Source organism: Loxodonta africana, chromosome 14 (assembly GCF_030014295.1).
Source record: "Loxodonta africana isolate mLoxAfr1 chromosome 14, mLoxAfr1.hap2, whole genome shotgun sequence".
NCBI classification, from domain to species: Eukaryota; Metazoa; Chordata; class Mammalia; order Proboscidea; family Elephantidae; genus Loxodonta; species Loxodonta africana.
This window is the reverse complement of record NC_087355.1, coordinates 45050169-45076674: the sequence shown is the minus strand read 5'-3', so window position 1 is coordinate 45076674 and position 26506 is coordinate 45050169. Positions and strand designations below refer to the sequence as shown.

Here is a 26506-nt window from a genome sequence, read left to right as displayed (position 1 = left end):
GTAAGAAATATAGTCAACTAATAATCTATACTTATGTTTTTGGTAATATCCTTAATTCCTTTGGACTTTGTAATACACACACACACACACACACACACGTATATTAAGAAACCAAACCCATTGCTGTCAAGTCGATTCTGACTTACAGCGACCCTATAGGACAGAGTAGAACTGCCTTGTAGGGTTTGCAGGGAGTGGCTGGTGGATTTAAAGTGCCGACCTTTTGGTTAGCAGCCAGAGCCCTTAACCACTTTGCCACCAGGGCTTCATATATATATATGTGTATATATATATATATTTGTATAAATAAATAGAGACTTTAACAATATAAAGTATTAAATGCATGGCCATATTAATAATATTCCTAATAACATTTAATTTTAAATTGTATTAATAGGTCTGTGTGATAACAGACATTTATTAAATTAAGTATATTAGATCAAATCTTTAGTGTTTAATTTTTGCTGCAGTGCATAGAGCTATTTTGGTTGAGGACTTCCTTTACTGTCAGAGAAATCATATATACAGCTCAGTAGGTTTTGTCATTTGAAGTTATAATATATTTTAAATTGTTTTGATGTCTAATACTGAAACTGATAAAAGCTGCTGTATTGTTAGTGATAAGAAACACAATTATAATTTAATTACTACCCAAATATTGATTTAAAATTGGAATTAATTTCTTGTCTCTCTCTCTCTCTCTTTCTCTCTCTCTCTATATATAATGGTGAGAGATAATTTAGATTCAGCTCTCTAATTTCAGGCTTATGTTTTAGTAATTTAGTTGCCAATATATAATAAATATAATTACCAAAGATACAAAAGATAGATGTGGCTATAAATCAGCTGAATTAAAAACTAGAAAAATCCTTAGTGGGTGCTAGAATTTATCATAATTGTAAAACATCAGCTGTGGTTCTTGACTAGTAAGTGATGATTTTATGAGCATGAAATATTTTCCTATTGTGATTAAAAGAAGTACAATTATTTCTAACAGAGTGGATGGCAGATGTGGAGCTATTCTTGCTGATGAAATGGGTTTAGGGAAAACATTGCAATGTATTTCGCTCATCTGGACACTACAGTGTCAGGGACCCTATGGAGGCAAACCAGTAATAAAGAAGACACTTATTGTCACACCTGGAAGCTTGGTGAATAATTGGAGGAAGGAATTTCAAAAATGGCTGGGAAGTGAAAGGATCAAGATATTTACTGTTGATCAGGTAAGAGGCTTTTAAAAATTTAGTCTTAGTCATTTCGTAAGTCACAAGCTTTTTAAATCTACTGCAGTTTTCATTCTGTATTGCAGTTTTTCAAGTGTATATAACTCTCTAACACCTATGCACAAAAATGAGTTAATGTATTCTAATACATGATAACTGGTGGTCAGGAATGTGCTGCTTAAATTTGATTTCACACAGTTTCTGCCCATGATTTGTTAAAGATTTATCCTTGTTTTTTAGGACCACAAAGTAGAAGAATTTATCAGATCTCCATTATATTCTGTTCTTATCATCAGTTATGAAATGTTACTTCGTTCCCTGGATCAAATTAAGAATATCAGATTTGATCTTCTAATCTGTGATGAAGGGCATCGTTTGAAGAACAGTGCCATTAAGACAACGACAGCCCTCATTAGCCTGTCTTGTGAGAAAAGAATAATTCTAACTGGTCAGTATTTACTTTTTGGATATATGGTGGAATTTTTGCCTAGTGAGTATATAGGACTTATAATATGACACTTGATATCAATAGATTTCATAATAATAAACCTGTGTTAAATGAATCTTGAGAGAATTCTGAATCTTCAAATCCCTGTATAATCTTCAGCATCCCAGACTTTTGGGTTTTTGAGAAATAACTACAAGTGGGATAATGGTTAAGAATGTGGGAGCTGGGGCTAGACTGCCTGTGTTTGTTTCTCACTTCTGACATTTACAAAGGTCCAACTTTGGGTACCTTATTTAATAACTACATCAGTTTCCTTACCTGTGAAATAGTGATAATGATACCATCAACTTCTCAGAGTTATTTTGAGGGTCAAAGGCATTAAACCTTGCAAAGTTCTTGGAAAACTACCTGACACATGATAAATGTTTGATAAATGTCAGTTACTTTCATATGTATGTGCTACAGGTGCCTGGTTTATTGTTTACCAAAGCTTCCAGCCCAGGCTGTCTGGCAAGGTGGGATGGACCATGTGTAAATACAAGGATCCTTTCCTACCCACTCCTTTTTAGCTTAAGACCTAGACTAGGGTCAGGCCTGAGTAGCTTAATGTAGCTTTTCTCCCACACCTCAGCTTGGTCTTGTTTGGCCTTTCCAATTTGCCCTTTGGCATCAGAAGCAGGAAGAGAGTTGTATTCATTACTAATATCCATAACCCTTCTATTTTCTTCTCAAGGTTCCATTTCCCTAATGCCTTTAATCCTTTTAGAAGGTATGTTCAGGGCATGAGTGTTCTTATTACATCATGATTTCTTGTGTCATTTTGTCCTTCATGTCAGGGCTCTTCTCTGACGTTAAAATGAGGGGAGAGAAGGTGTATGACCAACAACTTGTTCAACCTTCGTACATCCTAAGGATAGGAATGTGCTCCAGAGCAACAGAGAAGAGAAACTCCCCACTATTCTGCTCTTACTGAATTGGGGTGGAGAGTACCCATCATTAAACAATTCGTGGTTATTTGACTTCCAATTTATGTAGGAGGATTGTATTAATCATTACAAAAAGTGGTTTTTAAAATTGTATGTGTTTTGTAAACATGATTTTGAGAAATGTGAAATGATCATTTTAGTCTTCAAATTTACCTAAAGATAATAAAGATCAGAGGGCAGGGATTAAGCCTCATAATTATTTATATTCCCAAGATTTAGTATATGCCCAACAAATATTTGTTGATAATAGTAGTGATGTGGAAACCAAAGTATAGAAAAACTGATGCTGAATGTTTATAGAATGCTATTTTTAAAGAAAAAATGAGTTGGGGAAATGGGAAACAATCTACATGATTTTTATATCTTTGGCTGTTGAAGGAGTGGAGTAAATTCTGTATACTTGATTCTCAAAGCTGCAATTAAAACTTCTTGACTAGCCTTTGATCTTGAGATCGTTGGGGTTCAGAAAAGCAATGAAAAAAAAAAAACTATATAACTAAATTTAGTCGTACTGTGTTAGAAGAGAAACACAGGAGACATGTTTCTCCCTACTGCCCAGTGTAAGGTAAATATTGCGTATTTAAAGAGTAACAGCAGCTACAGAGTAAAATAAGTTAGAATTAGAAGAGAGAGAAAAAGAAATAAGAGGATGAGTAAAGAGTAAAGGTTACTGAAAAGTACTGAGGGAAGGGATAAAAATAGGACCCTCTCCCACTTTAACGTCAGTAATTTTCTTTAGCACAAATGGATAATTTTACTAATATTCTCAATTATAACCAAATACTAATTTCACTATCATTCCAAATTAAATTTAACATTTTTGTAGTAGAAAATGGATCCTGGGACTTCCATACAAAAAGAATGTCCCAGTGGTGACTAGGGAGATTATTTAATGTGAGGAATTAGCCTTATCTCCTTTCTTAGTCAGCCTTAGCTTGTCTCTGCTTTCCTGTTCTTGTCACTACAGTCCTCTGAGCTATGGTTTTGAGTAAAAACTAGCACTAACTGGACAGTTCTCAAAGAACTGAAAAAATTCAAGCTTCAAGTTACAATAGTGAAGGATCTATGTCTAAGATACTGAATGATGCAGGAAGCATTATAAGAAGATGGAAGGAATACACAATCATTGTACCAAAAAGAATTGGTCGATGTTAAATCTTTTCTGGAGGGAGCATATAATCAAGAACTGACGGAAGGAAGAAGCTCAAGCTGCACTGGAAACACTGGCAAAACACAAGGCTGCAGGAATTGAAGGAATACCAATTGAGATGTTTCAACAAACAGATGCAGCACTGGAAGTGCTCACTTGTCTGTTCCGAGAAATTTGGAAGACAGCTACCTGGCCCACTGACTGGAAGAGATCCGTATTTATACCTATTCCAATGAAAGGTGATCCAACCGAATGAGGAAAATATCGAACAATATCATTAATATCACATGCAAGTGAAATTTTGCTGAAGATCATTCAAAAGCGGTTATAACAGTACATTGACGGGGAACTTCCAGCAATTCAGACTGGATTCAGAGGAGGACGTGGAACCAGGAATATTATTACTGATATCAGATGGATCTTGGCTGAAAGCAGGGAATATCAGAAAGATGTTTACCTGTGTTTTATTGACTATGCAAAGGCGTTTGATTGTGTAAATCATAACAAGTTATGGATAACATTGCAAAAAATGGGAATTCCAGAACACTTAATTGTACTCATGCAAAACCTGTACATAGACTAAGAGGCAGTTGTTTGAACAGAACAAGGGGGTACTGCGTGGTTTAAAGTCAGAAAAGATGTACGTCAGGCTTTTATCCTTTTACCACACGTATTCAATCTGTATGCTAAGCAGATAATCCAAGAAGCTGGACTATATGAAGAAGAGTGTGGCATCAGGATTGGAGGAAGTCTCATTAGCAACCTACATTATGCAGATGACACAACCTTGCTTGCTGAAAGTGAAGAGGACTTGAAGCACTTAGTGATGGAGATCAAAGACTACAGCCTTCAAAATGGATTATACCTCAACATTAAGAAAACAGAAATCCTCACAGCTGGACCAATAAGCAACGTCACGATAAATGGAGAAAATATTGAAGTTGTCAAGGAATTCATTTTACTTGGATCCACAATTAACACGCATGGAAGCAGCAGTCAAGAAATCAAAAGACACATTGCTTGGGCAAATCTGCTGCAAAAGACCTCTTTAAAGTATTAAAAAGCAAAGCTGTCACTTTAAGGACTACGGTGTGCCTGACCCAAGCCATGATGTTTTCAGTTGCCTCATATGCATGTGAAAGCTGGACAATGAATAAGGAAGACTGAAGAAGAATTCATGCTTTGAATTATGGTGTTGGCAGAGAATATTGAATATACAGAATTGACTCAATGGCAATGGGGGCCAAAAGAACAAACAAATCTGTTTTGGAAGAAGTACAGCTAGAATGGGCCTTAGAAGCAAGGATGGCGAGACTACGTCTCACATATTTTGGACATGTTATCAGGAGGGATCAGTTCCTGGAGAAGGACATAATGCTTGGTACAGTAGAGGGTCAGCGAAAAAGAGATCTTCAATGAGATGGCTTAACACAGTGGCTGCAGCAAAGGACTCAAGCATAACAATGATCATGACGATGATGCAGGACCAGGCAATGTTTTGTTCTGCTGTATATGGAGTCTTTATGAGTCGGAACTGACTCGAGGGTGCCTAACAAAAACAATAACAGCTAAATTTAGGTATTCTAGTAGTTTTTTTTTTAATGTCTTTATAATTGCCTGAATGAATTCTTTTATAACAGCAGAATATTTTATTCCCAAGAGGATTTGTTTCTTATTATTAGAGTACACATTAGTATATGATTATGTGCAATGCTATGTACATAATAGATGCTCAATAGGTATCTCAGAATCAAATGACAGAAGTTTTTGTTTCCTGGTATTATCTAGCCCAGGATTTTGGAGAGCATTCAGTGAATATTTACTAGAAAATGGTTAAGGTTCATTTTGATTAATAGAAGTGAATGATTATTTCAAGATGTTAGATGATTTTACATTATATCATAAAAAGAGAATTCTTATTGATAATGAAAAGTTTAAAAGAATATGTGTGTGTGTGTATAAGGAGCCCCGGTGGCACAGTGGTTAAATGCTCGGCTTCTAACTGAAAGGTCGACAGTTTGAACCCTGAACCCATCAGCGAAAGTTGTTGGCAGTCTGTCACTGTAAAGATTTTAGCTTTGGAAACCCTTTGGGGGCAGTTCTGCTGTGTTCTATAGGGTTACTATGAGTTGGAATTGACTCGATGGCAATGGGTTTGGTTTTCTGGTACACACACACACACACACACACACGCACACATATATAATGCTGTATCATTCTTACTCATAGTGATCCTATAGGGCAGAGTAAAACTGCTGCATAGGGTTTCCTAGACTGAAATCTTTATGGGAACAGATCACCAGATCTTTCCTTCCATGGAGAGGCTGATGATGTTTTCAACTGCTGACCTTTCAGTTAGCAGCCAGATCAAACTGGGACTTTCACTCTCCTAAAGGCTAATATAAGACCATAATGGATATATATACCTTGCATATAGTACACACACTCAATAACTTTTTACTAATTTCAAAAAAACATTAGCAATGCTTCAATAATTATAATATTGTCAAAAAATATATATAAACCAGTACAGTCCAAAAGTATAATTTCAAATAACAAACTAGAAAAAGTTGCCCAAAGATATAAGTAACATAATGTAAGAAATATATAAAAATGCATTTATTCATTAATATCAACACAAATTTTACAATGTCAGGGAGTTCAATGACCACCTCCCTCAAAACTAAAGGGTCCGCCCAAGTTAGACCAATACTAGCTGATTTTTCTTTATTTAACACATTTAGTGAGTTCTAAAGGGGAGCCCTGGTGGCACAATGGTTGTCATTGAATGTTTTTTTGAAATTAGCAAAAGTTATTGAATATGTGTACTATATGCAAGGTATATTTATCCATTATGGTCTTATGTTAGCCTTTAGGAGAGTGAAAGTCCCAGTTTGATCTGGTAACTTTGAAAGGTAATAGGTACCATTCACAGAGTGTCTACCAAGTGTCAGTTCAGGCCCTGTGCTGGGCACTTCACACAGTTTGTCTACTTTTTATTGTAATACCCCTGGGATATTATTATCTTCCCACTTCTATAAATGGAAAAAATCCCAAGCCTAACTTAACTTAAGCAACTTATCCAAAACCACACAATAATAATAATGAGAATTGCTGACACTTATTATTTACTGTAGGTACTACTCTTATTATGTCATATAGATTAAGTCATTTGACCTTTTCAGCCCTGGGAGCCACTATTAATATCCCCATTTTACAGCAAATAAAACTGGGTTAACTAACTAGCTCAAGGTTACTCAGGTGGCAAGTGATATAGGCAGGATTTGAATCCAAGCAGTCAGACTCTAAAGCCTGCGCTAAGCCACTATGCTGTAAAAATGCTGTACTAAATAGGAATTTAATACAGAATTAAAACCAGAGTTAAAAATTTATGTGATCACTAATTTTTTTCAACTTGTTTTGACTGCTCTTCCTCAACATTAGGGAATTTGCTTATATATAAAGTCCTCTTAGGGATGAAAGTATAGATTTTTATAAACACCTGTGATTATAAAACACCACCTTGACCTTCTCGTCGCTTTGATGTCTGTAGGTACTCCAGTTCAAAATGATCTGCAAGAATTTTTTGCATTAATTGATTTTGTAAATCCAGGCATATTAGGCTCTTTGTCGTCCTATAGAAAAGTATATGAAGAACCCATCATTATATCGAGAGAACCTTCTGCTTCTGAGGTATAACTCACTTTAATTTAGAAAAAGTATGTATACATACACACAAATGGTTTATTTTTAAGCCTTACTGTGAAATTCTGTATTCTTAAAAGGATTGTATATAGACAATTGAAATGTATATTTCATTCATAGTATATTTTGATTTTAAAAACAGTAGTGTTATTTAATGAACAATTTGAAATGATTTTGAAAGAATCTACAGCGTCTTGTGCCAGTAATTTCTTGTAGGCTAAGTTTTAGGATCAGTAACTGGACAAAATTTATTGGCTTCCAAGAGCTTGCTGTATCAGCTCTTTGCTGGCGATTTTAAGACTATATGCCAATACAATCTTTGTGTAAAAACTTCCTTTTAGAATGATTTAGTTTGTAGACTTGATTTCTGATGGCTCTCAATGGAGGCAGTAGCCAAACAAACAAGGATTAGGAGACTGTGGCCTCACTTAACTAAAATGTTATACTGAACAATTAATGACAGCAAGGTTGTTTTTTCCATCCCAAACTTGTATTTCATTTATTCTGTTAAAAAAAAAAAAATCTGATTTATCATTATAAAATGTTTAGTGTTCATTTTAACTGTGAAAGTATTTTTTTTGTCTATAACATATTTATTTTAAATCTGCTGTTTTTCCTTAGGAGGAAAAGAATTTAGGAGTGAGAAGAGCAGCTGAACTTACTCGCCTCACTGGACTCTTTATCCTTAGAAGGACCCAGGAAGTCATAAATAAATATCTTCCACCTAAAATAGAAAATGTAGTCTTTTGCCAGCCAGGAGCACTACAGATTGAACTTTATCGGAAGCTATTGAATTCTAAGGCTGTCAGGTTCTGTCTTCAAGGGTTGTTGGAAAATAGTCCTCATCTAATATGTATAGGAGCTCTTAAAAAACTGTGCAATCATCCCTGCCTTTTGTTCAAGTCTATAAAGGTAGGTAGTATGCGGGACTAGGCCAGGGGTATGAGACAAAGGCCTGTGTCATGTAAATCTTGGAGAGAAGGTTGCACTAATCCCCGTGGTTACATTTGTGGGCTTTCCAAAAGGTCTGCAGCCACTCCAGTATGATAGTGCTATAGAGCTTATCCAGCCTTTCACTTGTTCTTCAGAGCATGTTCGTATTCACAGAGCTAGACTGGGGATAAAACGGATTTGAGGCACTGCCTTCTAGGTTTTTGCCCCACGCCCTTTGGCGCCTTTTCATATACTCTGCCATGGCAATAGAGTCAGTTTTGTTGGTTTGGTGCTGCAAATATAGAAATTAACCATTAAAAAATAACTTATTTTTCCTCATTATAAAAGTGATATGTGATTGTTGTGTGAAATTTGTAAAATTCATAAAAATCTCAAAGAAGAAAATGAAAATCTTAAGCTCTCCAGCCAGAAACAAAAACTTTTTTGATATTAATAGTAATATTAACTGGTATTTATTAAGCACTTATCATGTATCAAATGCCATACTAAGTACTTCCCTAGCATTATTCTTTACAAAAACTCTTTGGAATAAGTACTGTTATTATCATCCCCATTTTTTTCCATTTGATTTGTAAATTTTTTTTCTTTTTTTTTAATTTTTACTGTGCTTTAAGTGAAAGTTTACAAATCAAGTCAGTCTCTTGTATATACACCTTGCTATGTACTCCTAGTTGCTCTCCCCCTGATGAGACAGTATACTTCTTCCCTCCACTCTCTTTGTGTCCATTCATCCAGCTTCTGACCACCTTTGCCCTCTTATCTCCCCTCCAGACAGGATATGCCCACATAGTCTCATGTGTCTACTTGATCCAAGAAGCTCACTCTTCACCAGTATCATTTTCTGTCCCATAGTCCAGTCCAATCCCTGTCTGAAGAATTGGCTTTGGGAATGGTTCCTGTCTTGGGCTAACAAGTCTGGGGACCATGACCTCTGGGGCCCTTCTAGTCTGAGTCAGACCATTAAGTCTGCATCCCACTGCTCTCCTGCTCCTTCAGGGATTCTCTGTTGTGCTCCCCGTCAGGGCAGTCATCAGTTGTAGCCGGGCACCATCTAGTTCTTCTGGTCTCGGGCTGAGGTAGCCTGTGGTTTTTGTGGCCCTTTCTGTCTCTTGGGCTCATAATTACCTTCTGTCTTTGGTGGTCTTCATTCTCCCTTGCTTCAGGTGGGTTGATACCAATTGATGCATCTTAGATAGCTGCTTGCCAGCATTTAAGACCCCGGGAGCCACTCCCCAAAGTGGGATGAAGAATGTTTTCTTAATAGATTTTATTATGCCGGTTGACTTAGATGTCCCCTGAAACCCCAAACCCCTACCCCTGCTACACTGGCCTTCAAAGCATTCAGTTTATTCAGGAAACTTCTTTGCTTTTGGTTTAGTCTAGTTGTGCTGACCTTTCTTGTATTGTGTGTTATCTTTCCCTTCACCTGAAATAGCTCTTATCTACTATCTAATTAGAGAAAACCCCTCTCCCTCTCTCCCTCCCTCCCCACTCTCATAACCATCAAAGCATATTTTCTTCTCAGTTTAAACTATTTCTCGAGTTCTTATAATAGTGGTCTCATGCAATATTTGTCCTTTTGTAGCTGACTAATTTCACTCAGCATAATGCCTTCCAGATTCCTCCATATTATGAACTGTTTCACAGACTCATCATTGTTCTTTATCCATGATCATCCCCATTTTTGAGAGGAAATGGGGGCTCAGAGATGTATATATATAATCTTAGGGAAACTTAATTTTAATAATACTGTGCTTACTGTTTTAAAATGCTACTATTCCCCCCCACCCAAAAAAATAATAAAAATTTTCCCAAGTAGGTTACCTTCCGCAAGTATGATTTTTAATGGTTACATCGTTGAGGTGATTATTTGGATATGTAATGACCATAAGGGAGTTTGGAGTATAGCAAGAGTTTTATATTTTGGAGTTAGACCTTGGTTTCAGTCCCCGTTTACTACTTACTAGTTCCTTAACCATGGGCAAGTTTAACTATGGACAAGTTACATTTGTGAGCCTTAGTTTTCTTATCTGGCAAGCACAGACAATAATAACTTCCTGATAATGTTATTGTGGAAATTTGATGAGATAGTTTGGAAAGAACGTAGTAGAAAGCCTGGCCATAGAAAATGTACAGGAACTATTAGCACCCTTTATCCCCAAGTCGCCCTTAAGTTTTATTCTGGTATTTTTTTTTTTTAACAATAAAATTGAAATTTGCAAATAATAAAATTCTGGATGCTACATTATGCTTGAAGTCATTAATTATAAACTTAGAAAATGGAGTGTTATATCACAATTTTCCAAGCTTATCCTACAATGACTTATCTTAGTTTATGATGGGAGAAGACAGCTTTCTGTAACTCTGCAGTAGGCAGGATTATAACAATTTATTAAGCAACATTTTTAAGAAACAGATTTTATATACAGTCATAAAAATTACACCTTTTAGGCATGATGCCCAGCAAAAATAGAAGCCAAAAGTTCTTCCTTAAAAGGAAGACCTTATGATGGCCCAGAATACACCAGTTAACTTAGAATATCCTTGCACATTCCTGAAGAAAGCAGCAGAGGACTCAGTTTTTCTCTCGTTGCCATATGCCCACTAGTAATAGGCATAGAGCAATACAGGCTTCAAATAGCGTTCATATTTATAATCTGAGACTTCTTCAGAAAAGGCTTTCCTCTAATATCACAAAAAATAAGGATCTTTATAAAATACTTGAAATGAGCCTTTTACATGTATAAGTAATCTTCTTTAAGCAATGGTTTAGAAATGTGTTCCTATTAAAACTAGGTTGTTTCCCAAGTTCAGTCAAGGCAATGGCTCTCTGTCAGGAAACATGAATGAAATGTAACCAATAAAAAAAATCACAACTCATAACCCAAGGGTATTGTTTTGTATGGACTCTAACATGTCTGCCTAGGTCAGAGGAGAGAGTACCATGCTTAGCTTATATGAGAAGTCTGACTGGTAAATCCCTGTCAGGGAGGTGATACATCAGGCTGTCATGGGATAAAGATATTATCCATTAGTTGATTCTTAATTAGGGGCCTATGCATTATAATCTCCTTGGAAGCTTTTAAAACTACTTTTGTCTAGGCCTCAACACATACCTACTTATTCAGAATCTGAGAGTGGGACCCAGGTATGAGGAATTTGAAAAAAGGTTTCCCAAGTGATTCTGGTCATGTGTTCCAGGTTAAGAATTCATACATTAAGATTACCCATCTCCCTTTTGTGTTAGTCATCTAGTGGTGCTATAACAGAAATACCACAAGTGGATAGCTTTAACAAAGAGAAATTTATTTCCTCACATTAAAAAAAAAAGAAGGCTAAAAGTCCAAATTCAGGGCGTTGGCTACAGGGGAAGGCTTTCTCTCTCTGTCAGCTCTGGAGGAAGGTCTTTCTCATTAATCTTCCCCTGGACTAGGAGCTTCTCTGCACAGGAACCCTGAGCCTAAAAGACACGCTCAGCTCCTGGTGCTTCTTTCTTGGTGATTATGAAGTCCCCATTCTCTGCTTGCCTCCTTTTCCTTTTATCTCCAGAGAGACAAAAGGTTGTGCAGGCCACACCCCAGGGGAACTCTCTTTACATTGGATCAGGGAGGTGACCTGAATAAGGGTGGTATTACAGTCCCACCATACTCCTTTTAACATAAAATTACAGTCACAAAATGGAGGACAGCCACTCAGTACTGGGAATCGTGGCCTAACCAAGTTGATACACACATTTTTGTGGGGATATAATTCAATCCACGACACCCTTGTACTCTGATTTAATCCAGACAACCTTCTGCTAATGATTTGGCTTCTATGGACCTTCTTTCATGGGACAGAATGCATAGAACAAATGGTTTAAGTAGGCTGGTCTCATTTGTAAGTCTATAAATTTTATTCTGATTTAGTGTTCAGTTTTCTAATTTAATTTGGTTAGTATGAATCATTTTCCTAGAGTTTAAACATATTCACATTTTTGAACGTGAAAAGCTGTGTGCTAGACCCTGGACCTGTGGCCCTTTGTTGACCCCTTCAAGGTGTAAAGCATTTCAGTAGGCCTAACCTGAAAAAAAAAAAAAAAAAATTTTTTTTTTTTTTAACCTGAAGTAACCAGCAGCCATCTTTTTCCCCCTGTATATCCCAGTGATATAAATATCTTTGGGTGCCACATTTTTCAGTTAAATAACTTTACTCAAATATTGTATTTTGGGAATAAGCTAAATTAAAATTAGTACTGTATGCTCAATATTTTTTAAGGGACAGAGATTGACTACCTTTAAGATGTTTCTAATATTATTAAAAAGGGAAGACAACAGACATGAAAATATTAGGTAAGTACAAAGAAGTATATAGTTTATTGCTCAAGTAAGATCAAAGCTGAAAGGTACTGTGTTTAACCTTTGTTATAGGTTAAGACCCAAAGTAAAAAAAAGGCTATGAATAATCAGGTGGCATTTGCATTGGGTCCTCAATTACTGATTAAAAAAAAAAAAAGATAAGATTGGGATAATTAGAAAAATGAGGATGCGTTCCAGACGGGGGAGCAGGTTCAACAGTTTCAAAAGCAGTGATGAATCCAGTAAATGTGGGAGTAAACCAGTCATATGAATTTATCCTAAAGAGCGATGTAGTCATCAGTAACCGTAATGTCGAGTTATGTGTTCGTTTGTGAGGTAGGGATTTTGGAGGGGAGATTTCAGAGCTGCTGATAATCACTTTGGAATAAAATTATTCTAAAAACTATTGGTAAAAAGAAAAAAAATATGTTATAAGGTTAAAATTCTAACATATTGGTAGAATTGTCCCTTCTAGAAGAAGAAAGCGATGAGATTGAGTAGATAATTAGGCTTGTTTTTTATTATCACTTGAGAAGTATTGTGTGAAGCCCACAAATCGGAAGAGAAAAGCAATAATCAGGAGAGAGGGAGGGAACAGAGAAAGAAAGAGAGAAGCAGATATATCAGTGACAGTAAGTCTCAGGATTTTGGAAAGGACAGATTTTACCCGTAGTTACACATGGGCAATGATACTGCACCTGTGGAGTGGAGGCAGCAGGCATTAGGGGACTGCATTAGGACTGCTCTGTAATTAAGTAGGATGCATGCTAACCTTTTTTTCAAAAACGATCAAATTGTGACCTGTTAAGGTTTATCTAAATGCTAGCTTGGTCTTTTTAGGTAGCTATTAATCTTCATTCCCCCCCATCTAATTTTACCATTTTTTTCTTCCCACTGAAAAAACAAACATGAACCAGTGTTCAAATTATTTTGAATAGGAAAAAGAATGTAGCCCAACTTGTGATGAAAATGAAGAAAGGAGTCTGTATGAAGGCTTGATAAATGTGTTCCCTGATGATTACAATCCTCTCATGTTTACTGAGAAGGAGTCAGGAAAACTACAAGTGTTGTCAAAGCTCTTAGAAGTTATCCATGAACTTCGTCCTTCTGAAAAGTAAGAGGTTGATTTAATAAGCTGCTTATAAATGCTTGTGGACTTTTGGCTTGGACTGTGTTCCTACTTCTTGCTTTCTCCATATTCTGTCCTTCATTTTAAAAAAGAAAAAAATAGAAATAATAGCTTTCTTCTTTTGGGGCATGGCCTTCTCCCAGTATTTTGTGAACTCATGATTAACAAACAGTGTGTCTACAGGTTTTAAGAACACTTAAATGTTTATGTACATTTTTAAAAAACCTAGTGATGTCTTTTGATATATAACTTGTTTCTCGGAGCCCTGCTGGCACAGTGGTTAAGAGTTTGACTGCTAACCAAAAGGTCAGCAGTTCGAATCCACCAGCTGCTCCTGGGAAACCCTGTGGGGCAGTTCTGCTCTGTCTGATAGGGTTGCTCTGAGTCGGAATCAACTTGACGGCAACGGGTTTGGTTTTTTGGTAACTTGTTTCTCAGTTTCTTTCAGTATGCTTCCTTCTTTTACTGTTTTTTAAATGTTGACATTTCTTAGGATTTTGTTCTTAGCCTTCTTCTAACTTTAAACACTGTTCTTGGGAGATCTTTACTTCCCGTAGTTTCACCTATCACCTAGGCAGTATTGATTCTAATTCTCTATCTCTGGTTTAGCCTTCTCTTCTAAGTTCCGCATCCTTCTTTCGGTTTAATGAACGTTTAAATCTACCTGGACGTCCTGTAGGACTTAAGGCTTCACATGTTGTTCAAAACTCATTTCATCGTTTAGCCTTTACAAGCCTGTTCCTTTTTTCATTATTCCTTAGCTTAATGCACATAAAAAACCTGAAAGCCATTCTAGACTCACTTTTCTTCTTCACTTTCCTAATACCTAGTCAGTCACTAAATTATATTGATTTTTTTTTTCTTAATCTTAGGAATTCATCCTCTACTTTCTGGTACCAAGATTTTTGTTAATTGAATGCTCCGTATACATAGGCAGGGCTTGTTAACTGATGGCCTTCATTGTGAGATAATCAGGCAGCAAACTGGGTTTTTCATTTGGGTGCTTCCAGTCTGTGTGTCTTTTCTCTGGTGTCATTGAAGTCTCTCTAGAGATGAATTCTCCACTATCTTCCCTGGACTGTGATTGCCGGTGTTCTAGGAGTTAGCAGGGAAAGTGGGCTGGGATCTTAACATTTAGTATGCATACTTTCATTTTGATCTGCCTCTGTATACCTGCCTGCCAGAGTCCCAGGTCTAAGTGCCTTTGGTTTGATTTCTCTAGAGAGTAAAGGTTCTGTTTAAGAAAGAGATGTCAACCGGTCACATGGGGATAGGGCCTGGGCTGTATTTACCAGTGCTCTTATAATCGTTCCAGTCTAAACTCCTTCCTTCTGAGGTACCTGAGTCTTAATAAGATTCTGTGATGTGAATTAACTTGCACTTGCTTCTCATTGGTGTCCCCCCCGCCCCGCCCCTTGGGCACTTGGGGCTCGCCTTCTTCTGTACTCCTGAGCAGATCACCATTCCTCTGTTCTTTTTCTGTTTTCATATATTGGTTCAGGTTTATAGATGTCTCCTTGTTTTAACAAAGGTAGAGTTTGTATTTCTGTTTTTCATTTGTCTGCTGTTTCTAGGGTTACTTCAGAAGTAGATGGCAGAAAGGCCTTTACTATTTTAAAACTGAAAGTCTCTTAGATATGGGCTTTAAAATTGCATTTGAGAGAGAATCTGCGCTTTAATTGTACAGGGTCATTTTTTTGCATATTCTTTAAATACTAGCCATAATATATTGTGATATTTTATTTCAAATTAAAAATTTAATATTGTCTTCATATATAAAAAGTCTTCCTTTTTGATTGACAGGGTGGTGTTGGTATCTAACTACACAAAAACCTTGGATATTTTACAAGAAGTATGCAAGCGGCATGGATATGCTCATACAAGGCTTGATGGACAAACACCGATCTCTCAAAGGCAGCACATTGTTGATGGCTTCAATAGTAAATACTCTTCTGATTTTATTTTTTTGTTAAGTTCAAAGGCTGGTGGTGTAGGGCTTAACCTTATTGGAGGATCTCACTTAATTCTCTATGACATTGATTGGAATCCAGCCACTGATATCCAGGTAGGAATATTTATGCGTTAAATATTTTTGAATGCATACTGGGTATACAATGCCTGCTGGGGATACAAAGATGAAGATGTAATAATAACTACTGCACATTGAGCCCTTTATTGTGTATCAGGCACATTGCTAAGTGCCTTCTATTTATTTAATCTTCATAACTCTACAAGTGCAGATATTTTTAGCATTACAGATGAAGATCAAAGTTTTCTAGGATATACAGCAGAGTCAGGATTCAAACCCAAACCTGTAGGTCTCCAGGCTCTATTACAGAGTTTGGCCTTGAGGGTACTCATGACTATCAAGAGAAGACAGTAAAGTGTTATAGATGCTATGATCAGTATTTGTACAGGGTAGGCTGAGGGTATAAAATTGACATATTCAGGCAAATATTTCAGAAGAAGTGTTTGGTTTTCTTCAGTGTGCAGTCTATCTTAATATGTTTTGGGACTTCTGTCTGCAGATTTGCACCTCAGTTGGTTTCTGAATTGACCGTCTTCATGACTGCCCTCAGGTTCAGTGATTCACTAGAAGGACTAACAGAACTAAGAAAAGCTGTTACCACAATTACAGTTTATTACAGTGAAAGGATACAGACTAACATCAGTAAAGGTGAAAGTCTCTTAAGGTGGAGTCCAGGAGACACCAGGCGCAAGCTCACCCTTGTCCTTTCCCAGTGTAGTTGTATGGACAGCCTAATCCTCCCAGCATTGACGTATGACAACACGTATGGAGTACTGTCACCCAGGGAAGCTCACCTGACCCTCGGCATCCAGAGTTTTTACTGGAGGTCAGTCACATAGACATATGGAGCACTAGTGTAGCAGAATTTAGTTACTCAGTCTCCAGCCCCTCCAGAGATCAAACTGATAGCATGTGATCCAAGGCCTTAAATCATATTGTTAGCATGAACTATCCTACCTGGTCCAAGGGCCAAGGTGATAATACTGTGATAAGGCAGAGTACTCCAAGAGGCTGTCTTCCAGTAGTGATCAAGGGTCAGATCTTCCTTTGGAATATGCACCATGTGAACATCCCAGACCTTCTGAGTCAGTCCATTAGTGCACAATATCATTGATGAGTTCTTAAACCACAGGGATCCACCTAGAGTATGAGCAGACATCTGAGAGACTCAGTAACACCAGGGTTTAAGTAGCTACTTGGATTAGGAATAAACCCTCAATGCTATACTTGGTTCTTTTGGATTCTACTGTCCAAACTCACTGTCCATCTTTTGAAACAGATCTTCTCACTGTTGGGTGGCATCCCCACAGTTACATATACAGTACTACAGTAAGTGTGCAACCATGCTTTTTTTTTTATCCCAGGAAAAAGATATGAGTGGGGGCCTGCTTAGGCATGCCTGGGCTTTGTTTTTTGGAGCAATAAGTAAAATCTAGAATTCCCAATCTTAAGTATATTTCTGTAAATTGCTAATGTGGAAAAAGCCATTATTTTCTGTTGTAGTCTCAGAATTCTCTTTTATTTTCTGTAGGCAATGTCTAGAGTATGGAGAGATGGACAAAAGCATCCTGTACATATTTACAGACTTTTAACCACAGGTAATAACCCCTCAATGTGACAAAAAATGTTTACCCTTTAAATTAAAAAAAATTTTTTTAGGGTTAGATTGTGCTTCAGTGTCAGCAATATTGTTTTTCTGTTAACTTACCTGTTGTCATTGAGTTGATTCCGACTCATGATGACTCAATATGTTACAGAGTAGAACTGCTCTATAGAATTTTCTTGGCTGTAATCTTTTGTGGCATTGCTGGGTGGGTTCAAACTGCCAACCTTTAGGTTAGTAGTAGAGCTCAAACCATTTGCACCACTCAGAGACCTTCCTTAACTAATATACTGATAAACATATTTTACCTTGCAAAAGCAATAGAAAGATGTACAGCAAGTCTGATGAATATTTTCTCTTCAGGTACAATAGAAGAAAAGATCTACCAGAGACAAATCAGTAAGCAAGGTCTTTCTGGGGCAGTTATGGACCTGACCAAGACATCTGAACATATTCAGTTTTCAGTAGAGGAACTTAAAAATTTATTCACTTTACATGAAAGTTCACATTGTGCTACTCATGACTTGCTTGACTGTGATTGTACAGGAGAAAAAAATCATACAGGTTAGTTGTATTTTATTTCTATTAGCTTGTCTCTCTTTAGCAGTGGAAAATATTTAAATACAGAATAATATAAAAATTTACTCTTTGCATATTTAGTTCTCTTTTTTTCCCTCAGCTCACAGGGCAATTGCCAGATGGGTGTTTGAGATAATATGAATTAGAACTTTATTAGTTCTCTAAATTTATCTTCTTATCTCTGAATCAGTTGTGAAAATTTTAGCTTATTTAGGAAAATCTTGCAAATCCTGATATAATGGTTTTGGAGTTAGCAAAAAATTTTTAATCCTTATTTCTGTTTCAAAAGAACATACATTTGACACAAGACTCCTGCTGTTTTGGTTCTGTTGTATGTATCCCCATAGGGTCATACTTTCTGAGGCAGTTAGCATGGGCTCTCATACTCCTCAGTTCTTGATGAACTGCTGGTGCTGCATAAGTGAAGCTAAAAATGACAATCCAACAGAGTTGGTCACCACTCATACAGGACCAGGATCAGGAGCTGGACGTGGGCAAGCAATGTCCATTCGTGGGAAGTCACCTGATAAATTGCACTGAGATAGATTTGAGAAGGTAGACTGTGAAAGAATTTAATTTGGTTGCTTTTATACATCTATCCTGTACTTATTACCCCAGTTTGCCTGGACATTCATTCATCTATTCTCTAATAGGGGAAACACATGTTAACAGATAATTGCAATAAAAATTTAGCTCTTATGATGAAAGTACAAGGCATTATGGAGGCTTCAAGGCAGAAGTGATTGGTTTTACCCAAAAACTAGGAATTATTTCAACACAGAGATGAGTTTCGACAAGGTGTGTGTGCCAGGTGGACTTTAGGGAGGGCACTGCAATGAGGGGAGAACAGCATGAGGAAGGAATAGCCGGGCCAGTTCAATGGAAATAGGAGAGGAAGTCACAGGAAAATTATGAAGTGGTTAGATTCTAGAGGCCATGTTTGTCATGCCAAAGAGTGTTTTCAGTGTGAGAGTAACATTTTAAACTTAGCATTAAAAAATTATGAAATATTTAAAGTATACAGAAAAGTACAGAGAATAATCACAAACTCCTATGTACCTACCATTTTAACTCTCAAATCATAACATTTTATCCAAAACCCAAAAACCCATTGCTGTCAAGTTGATCCTGACTCACAGTGACCCTACAGGACAGAGTATAACTGCCCCATAGGGTTTTCAAGGAGCACCTGGTGAATTCTAACTGCTGACCTTTTAGTAAGCAGCCGTAGCGCTTACCCACTAAACCACCAGGGTTTTCAAACATTTTATCGTGCATGCTTAATATGTCTCTTTTGAAAAAGAGCTAAAACATTATATGTAATGTTGAAGCCCACTGTGTACCCTTCCTCTATAGAATTCTCCTTCTCATCTCCTCCAGAGGTAGGATCTGTCCAGAATTTAACGTTCCTCAGTCCCATAGATGTTTTTATATTTTTACTATATGAGTATATGTCTATAACAATATATAATATTTTAAGCAGGTTTTTAAACTTTGTATAAGTCATAAGAATCATATTACAAATTGATTTTTCATTCAACATTATGTTTTTGAGATTTATCCATGTAGCTCTACTTCATTTTAATAGTTATCCTTCATTTTAATAGCTATGAAGGATTCCATCAGAAGCCATACCACAATTTATTTATTGATTCTTCTGTTGGTTGACATTTAGGCTGCTTCCCAAATTTTCACTGTATAAAAATTATTGAAATAAATGGTCCTGTATGGGAGTCCTTGTACACATACAGGAAAATTTCTGGTACATATATCTAGGAGTAGATCCTAAGGTACACTCATCTTCAGCTTTGCGAAATACTCTCCAGCTTTTTTGTACTAGCAGTTCCTGGATGTAAATTTCCTTGCTTACTAACTAGTGATGTGGAGCCATTTTTTTCATATGCTTGTTGGCCATTCCTTTTTCCCTTTTTGTGAACTACTTGTTTATATTTCCCACACGTCAGTTGTTTTTCTTAATGACTTGGTAGGGGTTTCTTAGGTGTTTTTGAAGCTATTGTTTTTGTATATATTTACTCCAAGTTTGTGCCTTAGCTTTTTACTTTATGGTATAATTTGTTGAAAATATAATTAAAAAAATTTTAATGTATTCACATATATCAATCTTGGGCTTTTTGTGTTTTACCTAAAAAAAAAAAAAAATTCTCACCCTAAGGTAAAAAATATTTCCTTTTTTCCCCCTGAAAATTTTAAATTCTGGTTTTTACATTATCAGTTCATCTAGAATTTGTTTTAAATAGCATGTGATGTAGTTGTATTTTTTTCATGATATATAACTAATAGTTTCAGAAGCATTTACCGAAAAGTCTTTTTCCCTTCAATTGGTATGTAATATCACCTCAGTCATCTATCAGGTTTCCACATATTTTTGGGCCCTTATCTGGGCTCTTTGTTCTCTTCCATTGTTTTTATCTATCTGTGTATCAATCTTAAGTATCGTACCTTTTTAATAGTACTTAAGGAGCCCTCTCAACTTATTTCATTATTCTTCAAAATTGTTTTGACTGTTCTTGCCCCCTCCTTTTTATTGTTTTAAAAATATGTAAGATATCATTTGCCCTTTCAGTGTTTTTCATGTGTACATTTTAGTGATATAAATTACATTAATCATGTTGAACAACCATTACCAATAATCATTGCTGAATAGGCACTTAAGGCTATAAATTTTCCTTTAAGCTGAACTGCATAATTTTGAGATGTAGTCTTTTCATTATTCAGGGCTAAAGATTTTCTGTTTTCCATTATGATTTCTTCTTTGACTCGTAAGTTATTTAGAAGCATGTTTTAAAATTTATCTTAGTTAACTTTTGGTAATTGAATTCTGGCTGTTGTACTGTAATCAGAAATACGATCTGCTTGATAGTTTTTGGTAAGTATAAAAACTTGGTGTGTGGCTTAGTATGGCCATTTTTTGTATATGTGTGTCTCTTTTGCATGAAAATCATATAAACCAAAAAACCAAACCCATTGTCGTTAAGTCAATTCCGACTCATAGTGACCTTATATGTATTCTTTTAATTGCTTAGCTTGGAGTCCTGCCATAGTAGTCAAATTTTATGTTATTTAACCAATTTTTTCTTATTTTATGGATTTAAAAAATGACTTATTTAATTTTTGAATTGGTAATGTATTTATGTGGCTCAGATGTTAAAAATATAAAATGTACATAGTAAAAAGGCTTCCTCCCGCCATCATCTGGCTAGTTTCTAGCCCCTTTTCCCCATAAGAAACCACTGTTACTAATTTCTTATGTATCCTTCCAGATACATTTTTATGCATATGCAAGCAACTCTTAAAATATATTCTTGCCTAGTTTTTTCTCCATAAATGATAGCATACTATATGTATAGTTTTGTATCTTTTTCACTTAACAGTATATCTCGAAAATGTTTCCATACTAGTACATAAAGGGTTTTGTTATTCTTTTCCTCCAGCTATATATTTTATATAGTCCTCCATTGTATGAGTATACCGTAATTTATTTAACTACCCATTACTGATATACATTTAGATTCTTTCAAGTCAGTATGTATCTTTATTCATATGTCTTTTTTCATACATTCAAGTACATGTAAGGTAAATTCTTAGTATTGCTGGGTCCAAGAATAATTTTGATAGGTTACCAGAACATTGTCTGTTGGGAGTGGTATTGGTTTACATCCTACCAACAGTACATTAGAATATCGAATTCCCCACAGCCTTGTCAACTTAGCCTTGCCAGATGTTTGATTTTTGCCAACCTGATAGGAAAAAATACGTATTGATACAGTTTTAATTTGCTTTTTTTCATATCTGAGTGAAGTTGAGCATATTTTCTTATGTTTAAGAGCCATATTTCCTTTATGTGAACCATCTGTTTGGATCATTTGCCCATTTTTCTATTGATATGTATTTTTTTCTTCTTGACATGTCCATTACTGAGAAAGATATGTTAAAAAATCACAGTATAGTAACGTTTGTTAAGACTTTTTGTTCTGTTAACTTTTGCTTTATATATATCTTACTGGTGAAACTTTTTTAAATTATGTTTTATTTATTTTATTATGTGCAGTGACCTTTTACCCCTAATCCCTTTTGCTTTCATTTTGTCTTAAGATAATATATTACAACGGTTTTTTTGTGATTACTATTTGCCTGGTGTAGCTTTTACCAGTCTTTTACTTTAAATTGTCCTGTGTTCCTATATTTTCAGTTGTCTCATAATCAGCGTAAAGCTGGATTTTTTTTTTTTTTAATCAAATTTGATGTTCTTTCCAACTCATAGTGACCCTATAGTATGAGTTGGTTAACTAGACTGTTCAGTATGTTTACATTTATTATAATTATTGATATATTTTGGTTCATTTCTACTGTCTTTTCATTTTCTTCCCTAGCAAGGGCCTATCAGTGGTTAAATATTTGTTTTTTCAAAGTATACGTATATATATATTTTTTACCTCTCTCAAATACTGTCTTTGCAAAGTGTAACCTAGTTGAAAGCATTTTCTCTCAGTGCTTTGAAGATATTATTCTGTCTCCTGAATTCTCAAAGCAATCTTATCAACTCCCTTCTGAAAACCTCAGTGATTCTGAATACTAACTGAATATATTTTTTTAAGTAACATTTTATTGTGTTTTTGGTAAAAGTTTACACAGTAAATTAGGTTCCCATTTAACAATTTCTACACAGTTTGTTCAGTGACATTGGTTATATTTTACACAATATGTCAACTGTTTCATTTCCATTCTGGTTGTTCTGTTTCTAGTAATCTGTATTTTTACGCAAATAATGCACATCTTCTGTGTTTGTTTGCCAGCTGTGCCCTTCCCCTGTGAGACATCCTCACAAACGCTGCCATGCCAATCCTCTTCAATATGTCACTGTGGAAAAAATTAGCCTAGCACACTTATGAAACCATGGGGGGAGGGTGCGGCTGACAAACGCAGAAGGCGCATGTTATTTGTGCAAAAATATGGTAGTTTGTCTGACTCCCTTGCCTTCTCAGTCTTTGCTTTAGAGTAAGTGTTCATTATTCAGTCTCATGTGGATGATTTTTTAAAAGAGAACAGCACTCACAGGTGATATTGTTTATTTAGCTAAAAGATGACCTCATGGAATAGTTTTGGTTCTAGGTTTAATGAGTATTAACTGAATATTAATGATACTAAGGAATGACTTATTCTCTTTAAATGTGATAGTATTTAAAGGAGTCTTTTAGAAATGCAGAATGAAATATTTATAGGTGAAGTGATATATGCTTTGTATAAAATAAGATTGGCCGTTAGTTGATAGTTATTGAATGTAGAGTATTTATAGTAAAAATAAGCGGGTGATTATTTCTGTTTTGTCGATTTTTACATATACTTGAAATTTCCTGTAATAAAAAGGTTAAAAAAATTAAACATTCAATAGTGTCTTGTTGCTTTTAGGATAAAGACTAGAATCTTTAACGTGGTGAGTTAGTCAGGGTAGGCTAGCAGAGTAACAAAAAAATCAAATTACCACAGTGGCCTAACACAATTGAAGTATGTTTTTCACTCACATAACAGTTCACCGTAGGCATTTAGTTGACAGCCTCCACATGGTGATTCAAGGATCTGAGCTCTTTCCACACTGGGCTCTACCATGCTCTTAGGCCTTAGAGTCCTCTTCTGGGATTCCTGCAACTGCTAGCCAGCAGGCAAGAGAAGAGAAAAAAGTAGATATTCGTGGGGGGGATTTAGGCCAGATCTGGAAGTGGCATAAATCGTTTCCATCTGCTTTCTATTGATCAGAACTCTGTGGCTACACACTTGACTGAAAGGGAGTCTGGGAAATGTGGTCTAGCTAAATGCCCTGGAGGAAAGAGAAATGGGTTTGATGGATAACTGCTGGCTTCTGCCATTCATGTTTTGCTTACAGTGTTTTGCATATGCTATGAGTCCGAATTGACTGGACAGCAACGGGTTTGGGTTTTTTTGTGGGGGCGGGGGAGGGGGCTTTGATTATCTGCTTTACCTTGTATTGCTCAACTTCTGAGCAATTTTTTGTCTTTGTTCTCTAGGCTCTAATTGCATTAGGCACCTGTCAGTTCCTCACCTGAGCCAGTGTCCTTTCCCTTTCATCGCCCCTGTATGTACTTCCCTGGGAATGTTTTCCCTCCTTACCCCTCCTGGTTCTTGCCTTATCCTTCAGATCTTAATAGAACATTACTTCCTCAGGGAGTCCCTCCACTTACCCTCCAGACCAGATCAGGGTGTCTAGTTATATGTGCTCATAGTCACCACTATTTTCTTTTATATTCTTCTCTCCATTTGTATTACAGTTCCACAGTCTCTTATCTTCAACTCTGAAATCCAGAAAACTCTAAAGGCACAGAGATTTTTATTTTATAAATTTGCAGCAAACTCATTTTGTATACAAAACTTACCTAAATTGACACGAGTTTATCAATAGCCGTATTTTAACGTATTTAAGACTATTCATATCACTTGTTGCAGAACATTAATGAGTTTTATTATGGAGTGCTGTCCTAGGCCCCACTGGGGCTAGTAAGTATGCTGAATTTGGAAACACATCTGACCCCAAAGGTTTTGGTTTAGGGTTTGTGAACCTTAATACATTTCTTTGGATGATTATTTGCTTAACATATGTCTCTCCCACTAGACTGAGGTCCTTGAATTCAAAGACCATCTTCTATTTTTATTCACCATTTTTACCCTCAGTGCTTAACCAGCACAGAGTAAACCATTTATAAATATTTGTGGAAGGAATAAATGAAGTTGTTTCAACTTGAGGTATGGTAATCAAATGTAATAAATTATATAAAACCATTAAATATAAAGTAAAAATATTACATATAGTAGGATATGAGTTGGCCTAAGGATTTTCTTTCTCATTGTTTTATTTATTTCAGATGATTCTTTGGGAAAACTCTCTGTATCTAGAAATTGTCAGCTTGGTCCACATCCCCAGAAGTCTAACTCCCTGAAACCTCTCTCCATGTCACAGCTGAAGCAATGGAAACATTTTTGTGCAGATCATCTAAACCTTCCAGATCCTTTTCTTGAAAGAATAAGAGAAAATGTGTCATTCTTTTTTCAGAATATAACTAATCAAGCTACTGCTGTATAATGAAAGAAGATCACTTCATGACATTCCCTTGGGAGTCCCCCCTGGAAATTAAGTTAATATAGAGATATTAATTTAGTAATTAAACGTAATTTTTGAAAATTAACGGGAGTATTTGTGTTAGAATAATAGGTTTTGTTGCAAAATGTATCATATAGTTTTGATACAGTAGCCAAAATTGAGAGCTGTTTAATTTTTTGTGTCTATTTTTAAATGATGAAACAAAACATTAAAGTGCTTCCATCATCGTACAGTTGTTAATTATTAATAATTCTATGACTAATACACTTTTAAGTAAGTACCTACTAAGGAATTTTTATGGAGTCCCTGGTTGGCAGTTCGAATAGACCCAGAGATGCCTCGGGAAGAAAGGCCTGGTGATCTACTTCTGAAAAGTCACAGTCCTTAAAAACCCTGTGGAGTGTAGTTCTGCTCTGAAGTGCACGTGATCACCGTGGGTTAGGGTCAGTTCGACAGCTTTTTTTTTTTTAAAGAAATTTTTTAAGGAATTAAACAAGATAAAATACCTAGTCCGTGCCTTTGAGAAATCTAATCTGATGGGGGTATTAGGTACAGATATGTGAGACAACTGGAAAACTTGGTAAATTTAAACTATAGCTCAAAAAAGGAGAAAGAAATCAGAGACTCAGTTTAAGTGACAATAGTCAGTAGGTTGGGCAGAGATCAGGGACTGTGGGACGCTTCAGGGTACTAGATCCTTATCTGTGTCCTCAGACTTGTGGGCGGTTGGAACACAATCTATAAGTGTGTACCCACCAAACATTGTTTTTACAGTGAATAAAAGTTCAACTGCTCTGATGTTGAGATTGTCTATAATGATATTTGACTTTAAAAGAGAGTTCTAACAAATAAAGCAAGGTTTATAAGACTGAAGTATGCAGAGAGAAAGGAGTTATCCATTTATTCTCTAATTGGGACTTCTGTAATCACTTTTGCTTCCACTTAGGAAAGTTTCTTTTTGACTGAGTATTGTCTTGAGGTGTTCGATAAACACCCAGTTATAATTATGTATCATCAAATCTGAGTACTTTAGACTTCTGGTGCCATACCTGGGTAGTGGTACATCTAGGATTCATGAACAGACAATTTGGGGCCAAATTTGACAGTAAAGTAGTCAGAAGAAAACCAAAGACAAGATATTAGCTCAAAGGACTAAAGGACCACATGAACTAGAGACTTCACCAGCCTAAGACCAGAAGAACTAAATGATGCCCGGATACCAACCAATGACCAC

At 36.1% G+C, this 26506-nt stretch overlaps 1 protein-coding gene across 5 annotated transcripts in view; it reads left to right on the top strand.

Annotated features, from left to right (window-relative positions):
- The window catches only part of RAD54B (RAD54 homolog B), an 89723-nt gene extending 64089 nt beyond the window's left edge, over positions 1-25634 (top strand). For 3 of the 5 annotated variants that reach the window (XM_064267900.1, XM_064267901.1, XM_064267899.1), the window contains 9 exons: positions 998-1223; positions 1464-1671; positions 7361-7500; positions 8134-8424; positions 13742-13917; positions 15736-15997; positions 17493-17559; positions 17928-18128; positions 25037-25616. In XM_064267900.1, coding sequence (XP_064123970.1) covers positions 998-1223; positions 1464-1671; positions 7361-7500; positions 8134-8424; positions 13742-13917; positions 15736-15997; positions 17493-17559; positions 17928-18128; positions 25037-25254 — 1789 coding nt within the window. In that variant the 3' untranslated portion in view covers positions 25255-25616. Of the gene's footprint in view, positions 1-997; positions 1224-1463; positions 1672-7360; positions 7501-8133; positions 8425-13741; positions 13918-15735; positions 15998-17492; positions 17560-17927; positions 18129-25036 lie in introns of all 5 variants that reach the window. The other 2 variants (XM_064267903.1, XM_064267902.1) reach the window with 2 other exon arrangements.
- The last annotated feature ends 872 nt before the right edge of the window (positions 25635-26506 follow it).